This window comes from Kogia breviceps, chromosome 2 (genome assembly GCF_026419965.1).
Source record: "Kogia breviceps isolate mKogBre1 chromosome 2, mKogBre1 haplotype 1, whole genome shotgun sequence".
Lineage (NCBI taxonomy): Eukaryota > Metazoa > Chordata > Mammalia > Artiodactyla > Physeteridae > Kogia > Kogia breviceps.
This window is the reverse complement of record NC_081311.1, coordinates 169,423,018-169,439,467: the sequence shown is the minus strand read 5'-3', so window position 1 is coordinate 169,439,467 and position 16,450 is coordinate 169,423,018. Positions and strand designations below refer to the sequence as shown.

The window sequence follows — 16,450 nt, the reverse complement described above, 5'->3', positions numbered from 1 at the left end:
GAAGTTCTAAAATGCTTACTTTATCATTCAGTTCCACCTCCCCGAAATTCTAATTTTCCTTTACTTGTTCTTTAATCAAAGGTTTGTTTTAAAGTGTACTTCATGACTTTTTTTTAATCTTTTTGCTATTTCTTCCTTAGCAACATTTCTTCCTTAACTACATTCGTGTCAGAAAACATACTCTACTATTTCAATCATCTGAAATTTGTTGAAACTTGCTTTAAGGTCTCTCATAGCATCATTTTTGTAAATATGTGTGCTTGAAAGGAATGTATGTGTGTTGCTCTACATAAATCCCTTTTAAATTTGTCAATCCTATTGTTTAAATCTTCTGTATCTTTACTGATTTTTTTCTTTGGTCTGTTCATTCTATCAATTACTGAGAAAAAATACTAAAATATGATAAATTGAAAAAAAAACTGCCATGATTGTCATATGTTCATTTCTCTGTAGTTCTGTCAATGCTTGCTTCAGAGACTAGGTTATGAGGTACACACAAATTTAAAACTGTTATATTTTCCTGATGAATTGAACTGTTGTTTTGCTGAAAATGACTTTATTTCACTTTCCTCTTTGAAAAAATGTCACTTGGTTGGAAATTCTACATTAGTCTTTTCTTTAAAGATATCAATCCATTATCCTTTCCCTTCCATCATTATTACTGAAAAATCAGCTATTAATATGTAATCCCTTTGAAGATAATCTTTTTTACCTCTGGCAACTTTTCAGAATTTTCTCTTTCCCTTTGGTTTTCTGAAAAACCACTGTGGTTTCACTATGATGAATCTTGGTATGGAATTTGTTTTATTTTTTCTCCTTGAGTTTTACTATACTTTCATCAATCCTGGAAAGCTCTCACCTGCAACCTCTTCAAATATTAACATTTGCTTCATTCTTTACTCTCCTTTTCAGAGTCCAATTAAATATGTCTTAAATGTTTTCATACTATCCTTCAGAACCTTCCATATTTTCCAACTCTTTGACTTCCTAGGATATATTCTAAAAGAATTCTTGTGACCTCCCTCCCAACTCTCTAATTCTCTTCAGCTATCTAAACTCGTATCCAATTTATTAGTTTTTAAATATCATTATTGGGATTTCTTTCCTATTTCTAGACATTCTTTTTTACAACTGCTTTTTATACCATATTTCTCTAAGACATATAATTTTTTACATTTTGGCATCTTTGAAATCAAAATGCATCTTACAATTGCTCTCAGAAAGGCTGCTGTTCTATTTGTCACTGCCTGTGCAAACCTGGTAACAGGTGTTCATGGTGATGCCCTTTTGCTAGATTTATGTGCATAGCTGGTACTCCAACATGTTGAGATTACCTGCTGTTCAAAATATCTTCAAAATATTATACCAAATTAATCAGTAAAATGAAGTTATTGTGTACACAGGCATGAAAACAAAGCAGCAGGGTATAGTTTGACATTAACGATGACAGTCTATACTAAGATTGCTTTTTCTTTGTACTTTTTTTTTTTTTTTTTTTTTTTTTGCGGTACACGGGCCTCTCACCATTGTGGCCTCTCCCATTGCGGAGCACAGGCTCCAGACGGGCAGGCCCAGCGGCCATGGCTCACGGGCCCAGCCGCTCCGCGGCATGTGGGATCCTCCTGGACCGGGGCACGAACCCGTGTCCCCTGCATCGGCAGGCAGACTCCCAACCACTGCGCCACCAGGGAAGCCCTCCTTTGTACTTTTGTCCATGCCTTATATGTGTCTGGAACACCTTCTGTGACTATTAAACTATTAATTCTTTAAAACCTCAATCAAATGCTACCTCTTCAACTAAGCAATCACTGAGGACTTCATTCATCCTCCCTCAGGTCTCACATCCCACAATCTAAGTGGGAAACTGACTCTAGTTGGAATAGTATGACCTCAGATGAAGTCACAGTCAATTAACCAGATGAAAGTTATAAAATTTTGATGGAAATTCTGATAAAAGTCAGTCACATCCAGGAAAGATCTGGAAACCATTTTAACACAAACAAAAGAAGCAATATTCTAATAGAGGCCTGTACATAAAAATAGGCTTAAAATACACCAACCCCTAATAAGAAAGATTTTAATTTTTACTTTAGGTATTTCCTAAATTTTAAGTAACTATTCATTCAGATAACTACTTTAATGAAGTTCTACATTTGATCAATGGAGTGTAAGGAATTCTCAGTTAAAATTAGCAAGGCTGGAAAAGAGCAACATCTAGAGTATTGGAATGTTAGGTATAATATGTCCTGTTGCTTTTTGTGTTCATCTTGGAGTTTCACACATAGCTAAAAGGTAAAGAAATTTCTGCTTCAAGTGTTTTGGGGAAGTCGGTCAAGTGATCATGTAGCACTGCGGTGCAGGATGTCAATAATAGGGAAGGTTGTGCATATATGGGGACAGGGGGTACATAGGAACCTCCTGTACTTTCCGTTCAATTTTGCTGTGAACCTAAAACTTCTCTAAAAAAATAGTTTATTAATTTTTTTAAATGACCAAATTTTTTAAAAGAGGAAAAATATTAAATTCAAGGGATAAAATGACAGTAAATAACATGTACATACAGTAGGCATCCAATAAAAACTAGCTAAATTGGACTAAAATAAATTCCTTAGAAAGGAAAAGCATATCACTATGTATGCATTAATTAAATATAACATTGACACTTTCTAAATGGGACTTAAAAGTTTAAAACAATATTCAAGTTTCATATCAGATGGAAGTTTTTTCAAATTTGATAGCCTAATGATTTGTAGTAGGAAACATAACTAATTTACACAGACTTTTCGATCACATGCATAAAAGTACTTTAACTAAAAATCTATGAATAATGAAATGTTTACTTTCTTTTTGCATATCTGTATTTTCTAAATTTTCTGCAGTTAACTTGTATACCTTAAATTTAAAAATTTGTAAAGCTTGGTATAAAAGTAAAACATCTTTACTACTTTTTCTTAGAGCATAAATCTAAATTAGAAAGTCTATATATTGTCATGTTTCAAATGAGGTTCAGTCATTAGAAAAATGAAATTTTATATTTTAAAACTTAGTTAAATGTTATATTTTGACAAAAATCGTTAAGTCAAAATTATTCAATAAAAAAGTATAAACCCACCTCACAATGACATCATAAACTGAAATAGTACATATCTTTCCTATTATTCTAAACTTTATTATCAGGAAAGATCATGTAGTAGTTCAATTAAAGGCATCAAACAAAACCACTGGAGTTTTTTTTTTAGAGACAAACTGTTTTGAAATGCTTGAATGACTTTTGTGTGAAATGCATGGATCAGTTAATGCTTTGGTTCAACCACAGAATAATTTTACCAGTCTAAATCTAAGTCACAAGACAAATTAAAAGAAAATGCTGATATTCCTTAGATATAGTTAAGAATAAGTTTGAAAGGTCCTTGGCCAGATAAGTACAAAGATCAAGAGTAAACATTTTAAAACTTTAACAGCAATTTGTCAGTGATTTTAAGTCTGTTGAATTCAATTTAAAAATAAAATGGGGACTTTTATATATATATATATATATATATATATATATATATTTTATTTTTTTAATTTTTTTTATTTTTTTGCAGTACACAGGCCTCTCACTGCTGTGGCCTCTCCCGTTGCGGAGCACAGGCTCCAGACGCGCAGGCTCAGCAGCCATGGCTCACGGGCCCAGCCGCTCCGCGGCATGTGGGATCTTCCCAGACCGGGGCATGAACCCATGTCCCCTGCATCGGCAGGCGGACTCTCAACCACTGCGCCACCAGGGAAGCCCAGGGACTTGTATTTTTAACATCTTTTTTCCCCACTCTTTTTAGAACTACTTTGCTAAAGCCACCAATAATGTCTTAACTGTGGAATCCAATACACACTCCATAATGCTTTTCTTCAAAGCTATGCTGAATTTGACATCCCTCTACTTTCTGAGGCAACCACTCACTCCTGGCTCTCCTCCCATTCAAACTCCTCTTCTTCCTCTATCCTCTTCTTAAAAGATAATATTCTTCAGGACTCCCTGTCTATTGAGCCTTTTGCCTTCTTACTCTCATGTAACTCTTCAATAATTGCCAGTATGACAACTCTCAAATCTTTATTTCCAGCATAGACGGCCTTCTGAACTCCATTTCGTGGGGTGTTTCTCTACCTAGATATCCCCCAGGTACTGCAAACTCACATGTTTACCTGAAAACCTAGTGAACTTGCACTAGCTAACTTGGTGAATGGGATGACCTAGTATCAGTCTGTAAAACCAAAAAACCTGAAAATTATTTTAGGCTCTTCCTTTTCCCTCTTCCTCCACATCTACACATTGAAGGGCTATCAATTCAACCTTCTACCAGGGAAATTTAAATTTTGATATTCAAAAGGAAAGAATAATAAAAAAAATTCATGCATCTTAACAACTTTTTAGAGTAGTGCATAAGCTCCTCAAGTCAAACCACAAAGGTAGTAATATTCCCTTCCTAAGGACAAATCTCACATCTACTGACAAAAAATACTCATTTCTTGCTTTCTTTCACATCTAACTTCCTAAAATGAACATGTAATTGGTAACCAATACTACTAAGCTGATGATTTTGTTTTGTTTTGCCTTAGAGTCAAACATTACTTTCTTTATATACAAAGTCATTATTAAGCCAGAGTAAATTGAGAGCTATTTCTATCTACACTTTGCACATACCAGAGACTTATTAAAAATCGGTTGTGGTGGCAGGGTTGGGGGAAGGGGCAGCAGGCGCCATGTAGGGTCACGAAGGTGGCAAGAAGCAGCCCCTGAAGCAGCCCAAGAAGCAAGCCAAGGATATGGATGAGGAAGATAAGGCATTCAAGCAGAAACAGAAGGAAGAGCAAAAAAAACTTGAGGAGCTAAAAGCAAAGGCCGTGGGGAAAGGCCCCCCTGGTCACAGGTGGAATTAAGAAATCTGGCAAAAAGTAAACTGCTCCTTGTGCCTGAAGCAATGATGATCCTTAATTCCATTCCTGTTTAAACATCTGGATTAAACAACTGGATTCCCTGCCATAACATCTGTTGCCACCCATAGCTAGAAGAAGTGTTGTCTTGGAACCTACTGCACATTTAAGAATAAACTTTTGTTAAAAAAAAAAAAAAAATCATACAGTGGCTCATCTTGTCTTTAGTTCCTCTCAGCCATTTCTACCTCAGCTATGAGATCCGCATAAACCCAGCCCAGAATCCTGCCAAACTGTGTTCTTAAGCCCCTGTCCTATCCTGAATTCTGTACCACCTGGAATTAAACCAACTCATTTGAAATGAAAAAAAAAGGGCTAAATCATAAGGGTTGATGTATATTGGTACATCTTGCCAAAAGTTTCACTTACAATTACAACCAAAATTGTATAAATAAATTACAATTTTCTCATTAGAAGAATATTCATTCATCCGTTTTTTTCCAAATCTATATATAAAAAGAGGTACATGCCTTTTTATCTGAATAAAACACCTCTAAATTCTGTTTTCCTTATGAAGCAAAACTTTTATTCTGAAAAGGAAGTTTACTCTGAGCTCATTGCAAAACTATCTATTTTAGTCATATTCCAGATTTAGCAGGACAAAGGGCAACAGCAGGAAATGGAGCATCACCAAGATCTAAAACAAACTTGGTTTAGAGTAAAAAAAAATCCCAAATAATTACTGGGATAATTAAGCGTTATGCTTGAAAGCAAAAATAAATACAGATTAAAAATTAAGATGGTGGGACTTCCCTGGTGGTGCAGTGGTTAAGAATCCTCCTGCCAATGCAGGGGACATGGGTTTGAGCCCTGGTCCAAGAAGATCCTGCATGCCACAGAGCAACTAAGCCCGTGCGCCATAACTACTGAGCCTGCACTCTAGAGCCCACGAGCCACAACTACTGAAGCCTGCACACCTAGAGCCCATGCTCCGCAACAGAACATCGCAATGAGAAGCCTGCACACCTCAACGAAGAGTACCCCCAGTCACCGCAACTAGAGAAAGCCCATGTTTAGCAACAAAGACCCAATGCAGACAAAAATTAATTAATTAATTTAAAAATAAAATAAAAGGGCTTCTCTGATGTTGCAGTGGTTGAGAGTCCGCCTGCCGATGCAGGGGACGCGGGTTTGTGCCCCAGTCCAGGAAGATCCCACATGCCGCAGAGCGGCTGGGCCCGCGAGCCACAGCCGCTGAGCCTGCACGTCCGGAGCCTGTGCCCCGCAACAGGAGAGGCCACAACAGTGAGAGGCTGTACCTCTCACGTACTGCAAAAAAATAAAAAATAAAATAAAATAAAAAGACGTTCATGAGCACAGCTTCATGACTACTGGTAAAAAGACAAAAGAGTATTTCCTACTATCATTATACCATATAAAGACAAAATGGAAGTAATCTTGATACACATACTCTCATGCTCATATACATATTCTTTACATGCTAATAAAGATTACATTTTTATATTTCTTAGCTTACCCCTACAGTGCATTTAAATAGTCAATTCATTTTGTTCTCAACAACTCTGAAAGATACGCAAAATAATTATTTTTTCCATTTGACACATGAAAAAACAAACATAAAGAAACTAGGTAACCTGTCTTTGGGTCCTTAAAATCAGAAACAGAATTGGGACTAAACCTTGGCTCTAATTCTGAAGTTTCACGAAATTTTTCAGTGTAAACTGAATCTCAAAAAAAAAAAAAAATGCTCGTGACAAAAATGAACCATGAATTTCAACCCACATTACCACATTTCAAAATGTTACGTTTTTACTCACTTTTTATCTTTTTACTGAGTTAATGCATTTGATACTTTCCATAACACAGAACAAAAATGACTTAATCTTATCAAAGAATTTGAGGACTCAGTTTCTTCTGCATATTTTGGTGACCAACTATAGCACTACCAAAAGGCTAAATGTTGAACAGAAATATATCCTTATGCCTATCTAAGGGGAGCAGTTGAGACAGGGATACGGACGTATCTGTCCTATGCAACATATGAATTCCAAAAAGTTGTATGATAATGTAGAAACCAAAATTGTTTTCAGTGCCATCTCTCTTACCACAATCACATTAAGAAATATTGTGAAAAGAAACAGGGAATTACATGGTGCCTAACACAGATAATATAAACTAAAATCTTTAGATATTAAAAAATAAAGTTACCTTCTACACTTGAGAAAAGTATGCTCAGATGAGAAGTAGTTAACTACTGAACTAAAATCAGATACAAAATTAAACCTGTTTCCAAGTTAATGTTTAACTTATAAGAGCTATATGAAATGCACTGTTGATGAAATCCTTGACCCTGGGTGGGGATGACTGTTCGGAGGCAAGAAGAATTCAGACTACATAACTTAAATTAGTAGCCTAATACATTAGTGAAAGACCCTGTATAGAGCAGGAATGCTGGGTAATCAGAAATCACCCTGCCTCTATTATGTAATAACTACATGAGGTTAATAAATAACCTACTAGGAAGATGCATGTTCTTAACAATGCAATTAAATCCTATTCCTAGAAAATGAAAAGTTAGACCTGAAAACTTTGGTTAAAAAAACTGCAAAGTTTTTTTACCCAAATTCTTTTGAAATATTGCATTTAATATACGGGGACCCATCTGGTGAACTCTGAAACCAGGAATTTATTTTAATTCTACTTTAAAAACTTTAATCACTAGTATTTAGGCTTGCAACTAAACCCAGACTAATGGGAAGAAGACATATTTATATATCTCCTTAGTATTCCTTTGACCTAACAGTATTATCTAAGGGTTATTTCTGATAAAGTCCTATTTAAATACCTATTGAACTTTCATAATGCTCAATGGCAACCTTTAAAACATCACTTTACATAGAACTCTATGATGGCACCTTAATATTCATCTATTGCTAACACACTGTGGAATACACGTGCCGAGGTTAGCACTGTAGCAAATACAAAAGATGTCTTAACCATACATATTGCCCTGAAGCAGACCTTCATAAATCTTCAAAGTCGTCTTCTTTAATCAGGTATGTATGCAGTGTTTGATATGAATAGCATACCAAACAGGGCAGCAAATAATAGACAATGTTTAAATTTTAATCATTGAGGATGAACTTGATACTCAAGAAAAATAATTGGTCACTTTTGAAGGATGCTAGCAATCAAGTCATTATTCTGAAAACAAACAGAAAGAATCAAAGTTTATTTTGCCTGCCTTCCCTTCAAGGAACTGTCATCAAATAACTGATGAGGGGACATTTCTCTATATATGTTCTACTCATAAATAAAGAAATGATAAAATCTGAATATCACAGTTTTGCAAACTCCTAATGAAATAATTAATGCATGTAGGCAAAAGTCACTGATGGCCAAGACACTCATTAATTATTCTAGCCTCCAGCCACCAAGCAGAATGTGAATCAATCAATTCTCTAGATCTGCCAGTTTGCAGATACCAATAGAAGTAACAATTAAAATCAAGAGAATTCAACCAGCAAACCCCAGACTGAGGAAATTCTAATGTCAAAATCTGGTTTCTTCAACAAATAAATAGAAGGGATAAAAAGTGTGGTAAGGAGGAACCCATAGATTAAAAGACTTAACAAATTTTCAGCAAAATACAACATGTATGTTTTGTTTAAATATTGTGTCAACCAAACACTAGCAAAATAAGAACATTTTTGAAGCTACCAGGAAAGTTTGAAGACCAACCAGATATTTGATGATTTAAATAATTATATTGAGATTATGTTTTTAAGAAGAGTTCTTATTGATATATTTTTAAATATTTATGGATAAGATATGTTGTCTGGGATTTGCTTTAAAATAATTCAGGGGTAGAGGGAAGGGTAGTGGAGGGTTCTACATGAAACACCACTGAATATGAACTGATAGTTACTGAAGCACAGTAACAGATACAAAGGGTTCAGTACAGTATCCTCTCTATTTGTGCCTGTTTAAAATTTTTCACAATGAAAGGACAAAAAAGCTCCACGTCCCTCAGAGTTCAAAATAAATGAAAATCTTATGGTGAGTTAGACAAGAATTATCCTTGTATACACGCTACTACTTGACAAATAAGAAAACTGAAACCCAAAGAGATAAATCTTGCTCAAGGTCAAAAAACAAAGCAGCAACAGAGCCAAAACTAGACTCCACAATTGCAAGCCCAAAAAGAGATCTTAGTTGGAGCTAAGTTAAGAGAAGATCTGAGCAGTCCTGAAGTAGTCTGAAAGCCTGTCAAAGGTACAAAAAAAAAAGTCTTAAAAGTTAGGAGAAAAAAAAGAAAGTCAGGTGGTTTGAAGGGTTACATGCTAGAGTGACAGCAATAAGGCTAGAGAGAAAGTACCATAGAGAACCAGGTATTTGGTAATCGTTCTCACTAGGGAAAAGAAGTGTTAAATCTACGATGCATATTTGGAAGCTACTTGAATTCAAGGTATCGGAAGAAAAGAAAGTTGTTGTCTAGCTTACAAGTAGCTTCTTTATGAACTGGTGAAACATGAAATCATTATTTTAAATAATGATTCTTTTGAAAACAGTTGAAAAAAATTTTAATCTTATTAAGTGCACAAGTGATTTAAATCTTAAACATAAAAATGCGATTTATCTTCTTGTCCAAGAATAGGCTTCAAAATTTGACCACGAAGGTCCTTCATTATTCACTCAGACATTCTCATAAAAGAGTAAGGATTCACTTTTATGTTAAGTCATTAAGAACAAAATTCTGCGGTTGTCGAACAAACTACACTATCTTTTCAATAAGCACAGTGTCGCCTGAATAAAACATGAACTCGACCTAGAAACAATATAACTAATTAATAAGGCAGTGTAACCCCATTTACTTTTTGTCATTCTGAAAATGTAAAACCTAGTAAGTTTGATGGATTTTTCAAAAAAATAATTTTCAAACAAGTACTTGGCATGCATACTAAAATGCATTTTTAATATTTGGCTGACATGTGTTAGTGACTGTTTTCAAGAGTGGTGAATTGGATCCCTTTTTTATTGGAAGAGTGGTCTATTTTTAAAAATACATTTCTGGCATTAAATTACACAAGACTAAAAGCTATTTTAAAAATTCATATTAAATATTTCAAAGTATATGTCCTTCAGTAACTGTAAAAAATACCAAACCAGGAAGTCATAGAAAATTCCAGTATGAGCTCTAATATTTAATATTAAGATAACTGAGATCATCTGTTAAAGAATAACTTCAAAGAACTTTTAGTTCTTTAAAAAGCTGAAAGTATAGAAAGGGAGCCCTACAGGATAATGCAGAAACCGAAGCTGAGACTTGAGAACTTCACCACGCAGACCTAAAGTAACTTAAGGAGTAAGTTAGAGATGTTACTCTGACCCTTGCCAGTATCTTCAAAGTAGTAATATAGCTCCTCACTTGAAAAACATATTTTTAAGTAGTACCCTTCTTCTCCAATAACCTAAAATCAAAGCTAACATGTAAAAATTCACGTAAAGACGAATGGAGAAAAACTTATTTTTGAATGACAAAGAAAAAATAATGAGCAGTCACAATGGATAAGAGCATGGACTTGAATCAAGCAGTTGTGAGTTCCCGGCTATATACGGAAGCAGAAGGGGCTGCTTCTCACTAACCCCTTTAAACTCTGCATCAGTTTTTCTCATCAGTAAAAAGGATAATTACGATACCCATCTCACAGGATTGTTGTGAGGATCAAGAGAGACAATGTGCTAATATCAGGGCAAGCTTACAGTAACCACCTCAAATCAACAGCATTTTTATATAACAGTCTTTTAATTTAAAAGATTAATTATGAGAAAAATGCTTAATGCTCTTCTCATAAAAATATATCTGTACTCCCAATTGTGGGAGGAAAAAAAAATAGCACAAGCAAAAATACAAATGTTTTATTTTTCTCAAAGGTCATAATTTTACTTATATAATTTTAGGATCCCTGAAGACAAATATCAAATTAAAACCACATCCTACAGTTTTTAAGAGCATGCCAATATTGTGCATGTGTTCAGACGTGAAAAAGTGGAAAACAGAAAATCCTCTGTTTTTAAATTTGGGGTCATTACTATGAATAAATATGCTATTATCCATTAAATAAAGTGCTAATAAGGCCAGTCACAAAATTTTATAACTTATAAATAAAAAGGAAAGCAGTTACCTTCGCACAATAAAGCATCCAAAGTTCAAAGAGTCTCTCTCTGGATGCCATTCTGGCTTTCACTCTGGCACTTTAATTTTTCCTCAAAAAAAAAAAAAAGTTCAAGACCACAGCATGTTCATTTTATTTTCCAAGTTTTTCAGCCCTTACAGTAAAGCTCAAAGCAGTAGGGAAAACAAAAAGAAGTGAAACAAATGGACTGTCTTCTGGTCAATAAAATTCAGTTTCAGCAATTACTCCAACCTATCTTCATCAGTGGTCGTTGGGCAATTAGATAAATCTGTGAAAGAAAAATATGCATGGATTTGCTTTAAAAAGAGGCCATGTTAATAATTATAGGTTTATCAGAACTAAAGATTTATCTACCTCACTTCCCACCAACAACCGGCTAAGCTTTTACAACTCTAGAAACTTGTGTTTCAGGAAAATATCACAGCTAATACAATATATCACATCAACACAAAGTCAGAATCCTCTTGGGCAGAACTCAAAGATGAGTACTCATAACAAAAAAATGTGTCCAATGATAATAAACAGAAAAAACGCCGTTCCCATTCATACATTTTCTATAAACATAGAAAAAGTACACTTACTACTGACATATTTCAAAGACATAGAATCCCTCAGAATTCTCTAGTCTGCTTCTTCAAACTTGTTGGGAATGTTTGTCGTGTGTTGCAGGGCAGGGCGTGGGGAGGAGGGTGAAGAATTCCTGGTTTGTTTGGACAATCCTCAGAGAGTGAAAGTCGACCTACCCACCTGGCCTCTGTACCTCTCCATCCAGTAAGAAGAAAGGAGCACGCACCGGCAAGGAAAACACCCCGGGAAAGCCTCCAAATATTTTGGGGGACCTTTAAATTTCCTCCTCGCATCCCAGACAACCGAAAGGGAGGCAAACTTAAGACGTGCCAAGCTGCCAAGTGAAGCTTTGGACAGGGGGCAAAGCGAGCTTGGCGTCCCCCGACCCGCTATCCACGCCCTCCCGACCGCACCGGGACACACCCGGGTCAACCTCGCCCCCTCACGGCCGCCCCTCATTCTACTGCGCGTTCACCACCAAGCACCCGGAGCCCTCCCATTTCTGCCACGCGGCCCCCTCTTCCCTACGACCCGCTCCCCCTCACCGCTCTCACATTGGACGGTTGTGGTGCCGCCGCCGCCAGGCCGACGTCTAACTTGCTTCCCTCACCCCCTTCCCAAGCTCAAGCCCCGTATCACCCCGCAGCTAGGCAAGAGGGCGGGAGAGGGAGGCGGGGCTGGGAGGAGACAGGGGCGGGGCTGTCCTCACGGCTAATGATTCCGGCCTCTAAGGATTTCCCCGCCCCAGGGCAGTAGCTTATCATTGGTCGGAAGGCAGGGAAGGGGCGGGACGGTCTGAAGCCGCGCCCCTGCATACCTGCGCAGTCGCAGTCAACGCGGCTCTTGAAGACCCGGCGGCGGTGCGCGGCGGCGCCCGGCGGAGTGCTCCAGTCTTGCCCGAGGTAGACGCGTAGGAGGACCGACGTGCTTACGTCTACCCACCGCCGCTGCTGCGGACTAGCGGACAGCGTTCGGCTGATGGCGTCATTTCCGCGAGTCATCTGAGGGCAGAGAACCGTAGCGTGATAACTAATGGGGATTTCATTTTGATTTTTTTGTAAAAAGGAGATTGGTCGTGGGAGTGTATAGTGAGAACGGACAGCTGCTCCCACACCCCTGCAAAAATCCTTTCCCTTAATCGTGTTTGTGCCTCATACTTTCGCTGTCGCCGGGTGTCAAGTGCAAAGGGCTTATTTTACCACTAAAGGCTTCAAAAGGGTCTAGCTCTTACAAGAAAAGAAACAAAAGGAAAACGGCAGCATTTACTAGCTATAGGCAACTTTGGAGGGGGGATGTTTAACGAGAGGGGAAGACTCTTGAGATTAGTACACCTCAACATTTTAAAAACCTTTTATTGTGAAAAATGACAAGTATAGACAAAAGTAAACTAGTATAATGAAATCCTATATACCGTCGTTAATGTCCCATCTTGTTTCATCAATACCAGCAGCTGACAAACTGTAAAGAGTCAGTAAATATTTTAGGTTTTGCAGACCATCCTGCTTGCAACTTAACAAAAATCAAAATAAGAATATTTTATGATGTGCGAAAACTAGATGAAATTCAAGTTCCAGTGTTGTAAAGTTTGTTGGAACCCAGCCATGCCCATTCCTTCACTATTAATAGCTGCTTTCATCCCAAGGTGGCAGAGTTGACACTAATTTAAAGTAGTTGTTTGCAAATTAGGCCTTTTGAAGATCTCTTCTTGGTTCTTTAGCAGGCTTGTGAAACTTAATATGTGAAAACTTTGGGGAAGGGAGGGGGAGAAATTACTCTTGCTGCAGCGTCCCCCATTTTAGTAATTAGCAGCTCCATCTCCTAGCTGCTCAGTCTCAAGAATCTAGGAAGTATCCTTGCCATCTTTCTTTTATACCTCACATTCAATCTAATCCTTTCAGCTATATCTTCAAAATATATCTGGGCTCTAACCATTTTTCTGCACCACCACCACAACCACTACCACCCTGATGTGAGTTACCACTAAATCTTTTCTGGATTATTGCAGTAGCCTTCCAATGTGTCTCCCTGCCTCTGCCTATGCACTTTCCCCACCTATGGATTCTTCTCAACATAGCAACGAGAGTGATCTTTTAACGTAGAAATAAGATGTCACTCCTTTGCTAAAAACCCTCCATTGGTTTCGCATCCCTCTTAAAAGGGCCAGCAAGGACCTGTGTTTTCCTTCCACACTTCCCTCTCTAACTTCTCCAACTACAGTATTATTCTGGCCTTCCGTTGTATCATCCAGACACATGGCTTCCTTGCTGCTCCTCACATTCACAAAGCACACTCCAGTCTCAGGGATTTTACATGAGCTGTCCCTCTACCTAGAGTGCTGTTTCCCCAAATGTCCACACACAATCTTCAAGTCTCTGCTCAAGAATCACCTTGTCCGTTGCTATAGTCTGAATGTTTGTGTCTTCCCGAAATTCGTATGTCGACATCCTACCCACCAAGGTGATACGTAGTATTAGGAGGTGGGGCCTTTGGCAAGTGCTTAGGTCATGAGGGAGGAGCACTCATGAATGGGATTACTGCTCTTATAAAACAGATTTCACAGAATTCCCTAACCCTTTATGCCATGTGAGGATACAGAAGTCTGGGACCTGGAAGAAGGCATTCACCCAACCATGCTAGCACCCTAATCTTGGACTTCCAGCCTCCAGATCTATGAGAAAGAAATTTCTGATTATAAGCTACCCAGTCTGTGGTATTATTATAGCAGCCCAGGCAGACAAAGACATCTGTGAAGCATTCCCTGACATTTCTTTAGAAAGTAGCATCCCCTTTTCTCCCTTAATCTGTTTTTCACTATAGTATTTATCAGATGACATATAATTTATTTGTTTATTGTGAGCTTCCCTCTGGTAAAATTAAGCACCATGAAAACAGAGACTTTGCTCTCAGGTCTTTGTATAGTGTCTTATACACAGTAGGAGCTCAATAAACATTTGCATACTATATAATGAAATAAATTGCCTATTTCACTACATGTCTCTGTACTTATTCCACCTCCAGTTTTCCTCCCACTAAAAACTGTTAGTTTACAGCATGTTGGATTCATCATAAGAATAGCACTATAAAACATAAATTTAATCAAGTTATAAATTATACCGAAAATAATAAACATGTTCACAAACAAAGGTGATAACATTGTTGTACATGTTGCTTCTCAAACTTTCAAGTGCATACAAATCACCTAGGGTTCTTGGTAAAATGCTGATTTTGATTGAGTAGGTCTGGGATTCAGTGGGTCAGCGGTCTGCCAAACTCCCAAGTGGCACCAATGCTGCTGATCCACAGACCACACTTCTGAGCATTAAAGTTCCCAGAGTTAACAGAAGATGTATTTTGCTTTGTTTTGGAGAAGTACTGATAGGTTTGCATCCATCTACTCTCATCTTCTTCACCTTCCCCTTGTGACTAGTGACACAGATATCGAAGAGATATAGTATGTGACACAAAACCAAGCCAATTTGCTACATGTAGGTATTGAATCCTCAAGCATGACATTATTGCTGTTAGAGCCAGGAAGAGATAAATACATCATCTGGGATGACTCATGGCTGTTCCTACTGGGATACAAAGGAAGGTAGTATTTTGTTTTAGGGTCTGCATCATAGGGACAGGCCTCAGTTTTGCCACCAGTAAGGAGAATCCAGGGCACTGACTTCCCCTAGTTAACTCACAAAGGACTAATATATGTAACCTGTGTGGCAGTTCCCTCCTTTCTGTCCTATAGGTCTCTAGCTATGAACTGAAGAAGAGAAAGTCAAGGAACATATTGTCTCTGAGGAATCTGCTGGTTGATTCTCTTTTCCATCTAATAATTTCAATAATGGATAGGTTGGTACCCATCAAACTTCTGTGAATGAGGATTATCCAAGTCTAATTTCTCCTTTCCTTTTTCCCTCAGACAAAATACACACTGAATTGCAGTGGAGGATTAAGCAGTTCTTTTGCTGAAGGTTTCAAGTCTCCCAAAGATGGAGTCAGGGGGAGATCAGGAGTTATGTCTTTTTTTAGTTAATTCCTTTCCTTATACCACATAAAAGGAAACAAGCAGTTACTCTCAGCATAGACTTAAATAAAATGTGTCTCCTGGGCAATCCCCAGTTCCCTTAGCTCTTTCAATTCTTGGTTTTCTATGCACCCAATCTTTAAGCTGTTCCTCTCCAATGTCCCCATTATCCTCACACTATAAGTGTGGGACCCAGGCCCCTCTTGAGTCTGTTAAATTCTGCTGCATATAGATGCCAACAGTCTTCCTCTGCTGAGGCTTCTGAGGGCTCCCAGGAGTGGGGGGGAAAAGCTTATTTTGTCAGTGGGTCCTTCAACACTAGGTGTCCCTCCTCCAGTGTCTTTCTAGCTACCTTTCTCCTAACAAACCTCAGGTGAATACATTTTCTTAATAAGACTGTTACTCAGCAGCCTTCTTAAATAATATGGCCTTGTTATCTAAAATCATGTTTCTGACCAGCTTTTCATGGTAAAAGGCATACTCAAGAACTGAAATAGCCCTGCCTAAATCCACTAGATGGTTCTGTGCTCAAATAGTTTTGAATCTGATGGCAGAGTTAGGACTTTCAGCTCCCCTCACCAGATATAGCCTTGAAATGTTACTAAATTGATTAACAATGAAAATTACATCTGCCAAGATAACGGGAATATTCATGTCTCTCAGGGCATTATTTTGCCATAGAAAGAATACATAAGGAGGTAAAGTATAATCTCAGGATTGCTTTTTTTATCTT

At 37.6% G+C, this 16,450-nt stretch overlaps 1 protein-coding gene across 7 annotated transcripts in view; it reads right to left on the bottom strand.

Moving 5' to 3' along the window:
- Window positions 1–12,627, bottom strand: part of NBEAL1 (neurobeachin like 1) — a 180,892-nt gene extending 168,265 nt beyond the window's left edge. For 4 of the 7 annotated variants that reach the window (XM_067026592.1, XM_067026598.1, XM_067026596.1 and 1 more), the window contains exons 1-2: window positions 12,251–12,383; window positions 11,118–11,397 (exon numbers count right to left, since the gene is read on the bottom strand). In XM_067026592.1, coding sequence (XP_066882693.1) covers window positions 11,118–11,168 — 51 coding nt within the window. In that variant the 5' untranslated portion in view covers window positions 11,169–11,397; window positions 12,251–12,383. Of the gene's footprint in view, window positions 1–11,117; window positions 11,398–11,710; window positions 12,111–12,241; window positions 12,384–12,513 lie in introns of those variants that run through there. The other 3 variants (XM_067026594.1, XM_067026595.1, XM_067026593.1) reach the window with 3 other exon arrangements.
- Window positions 12,628–16,450: the final 3,823 nt, after the last annotated feature.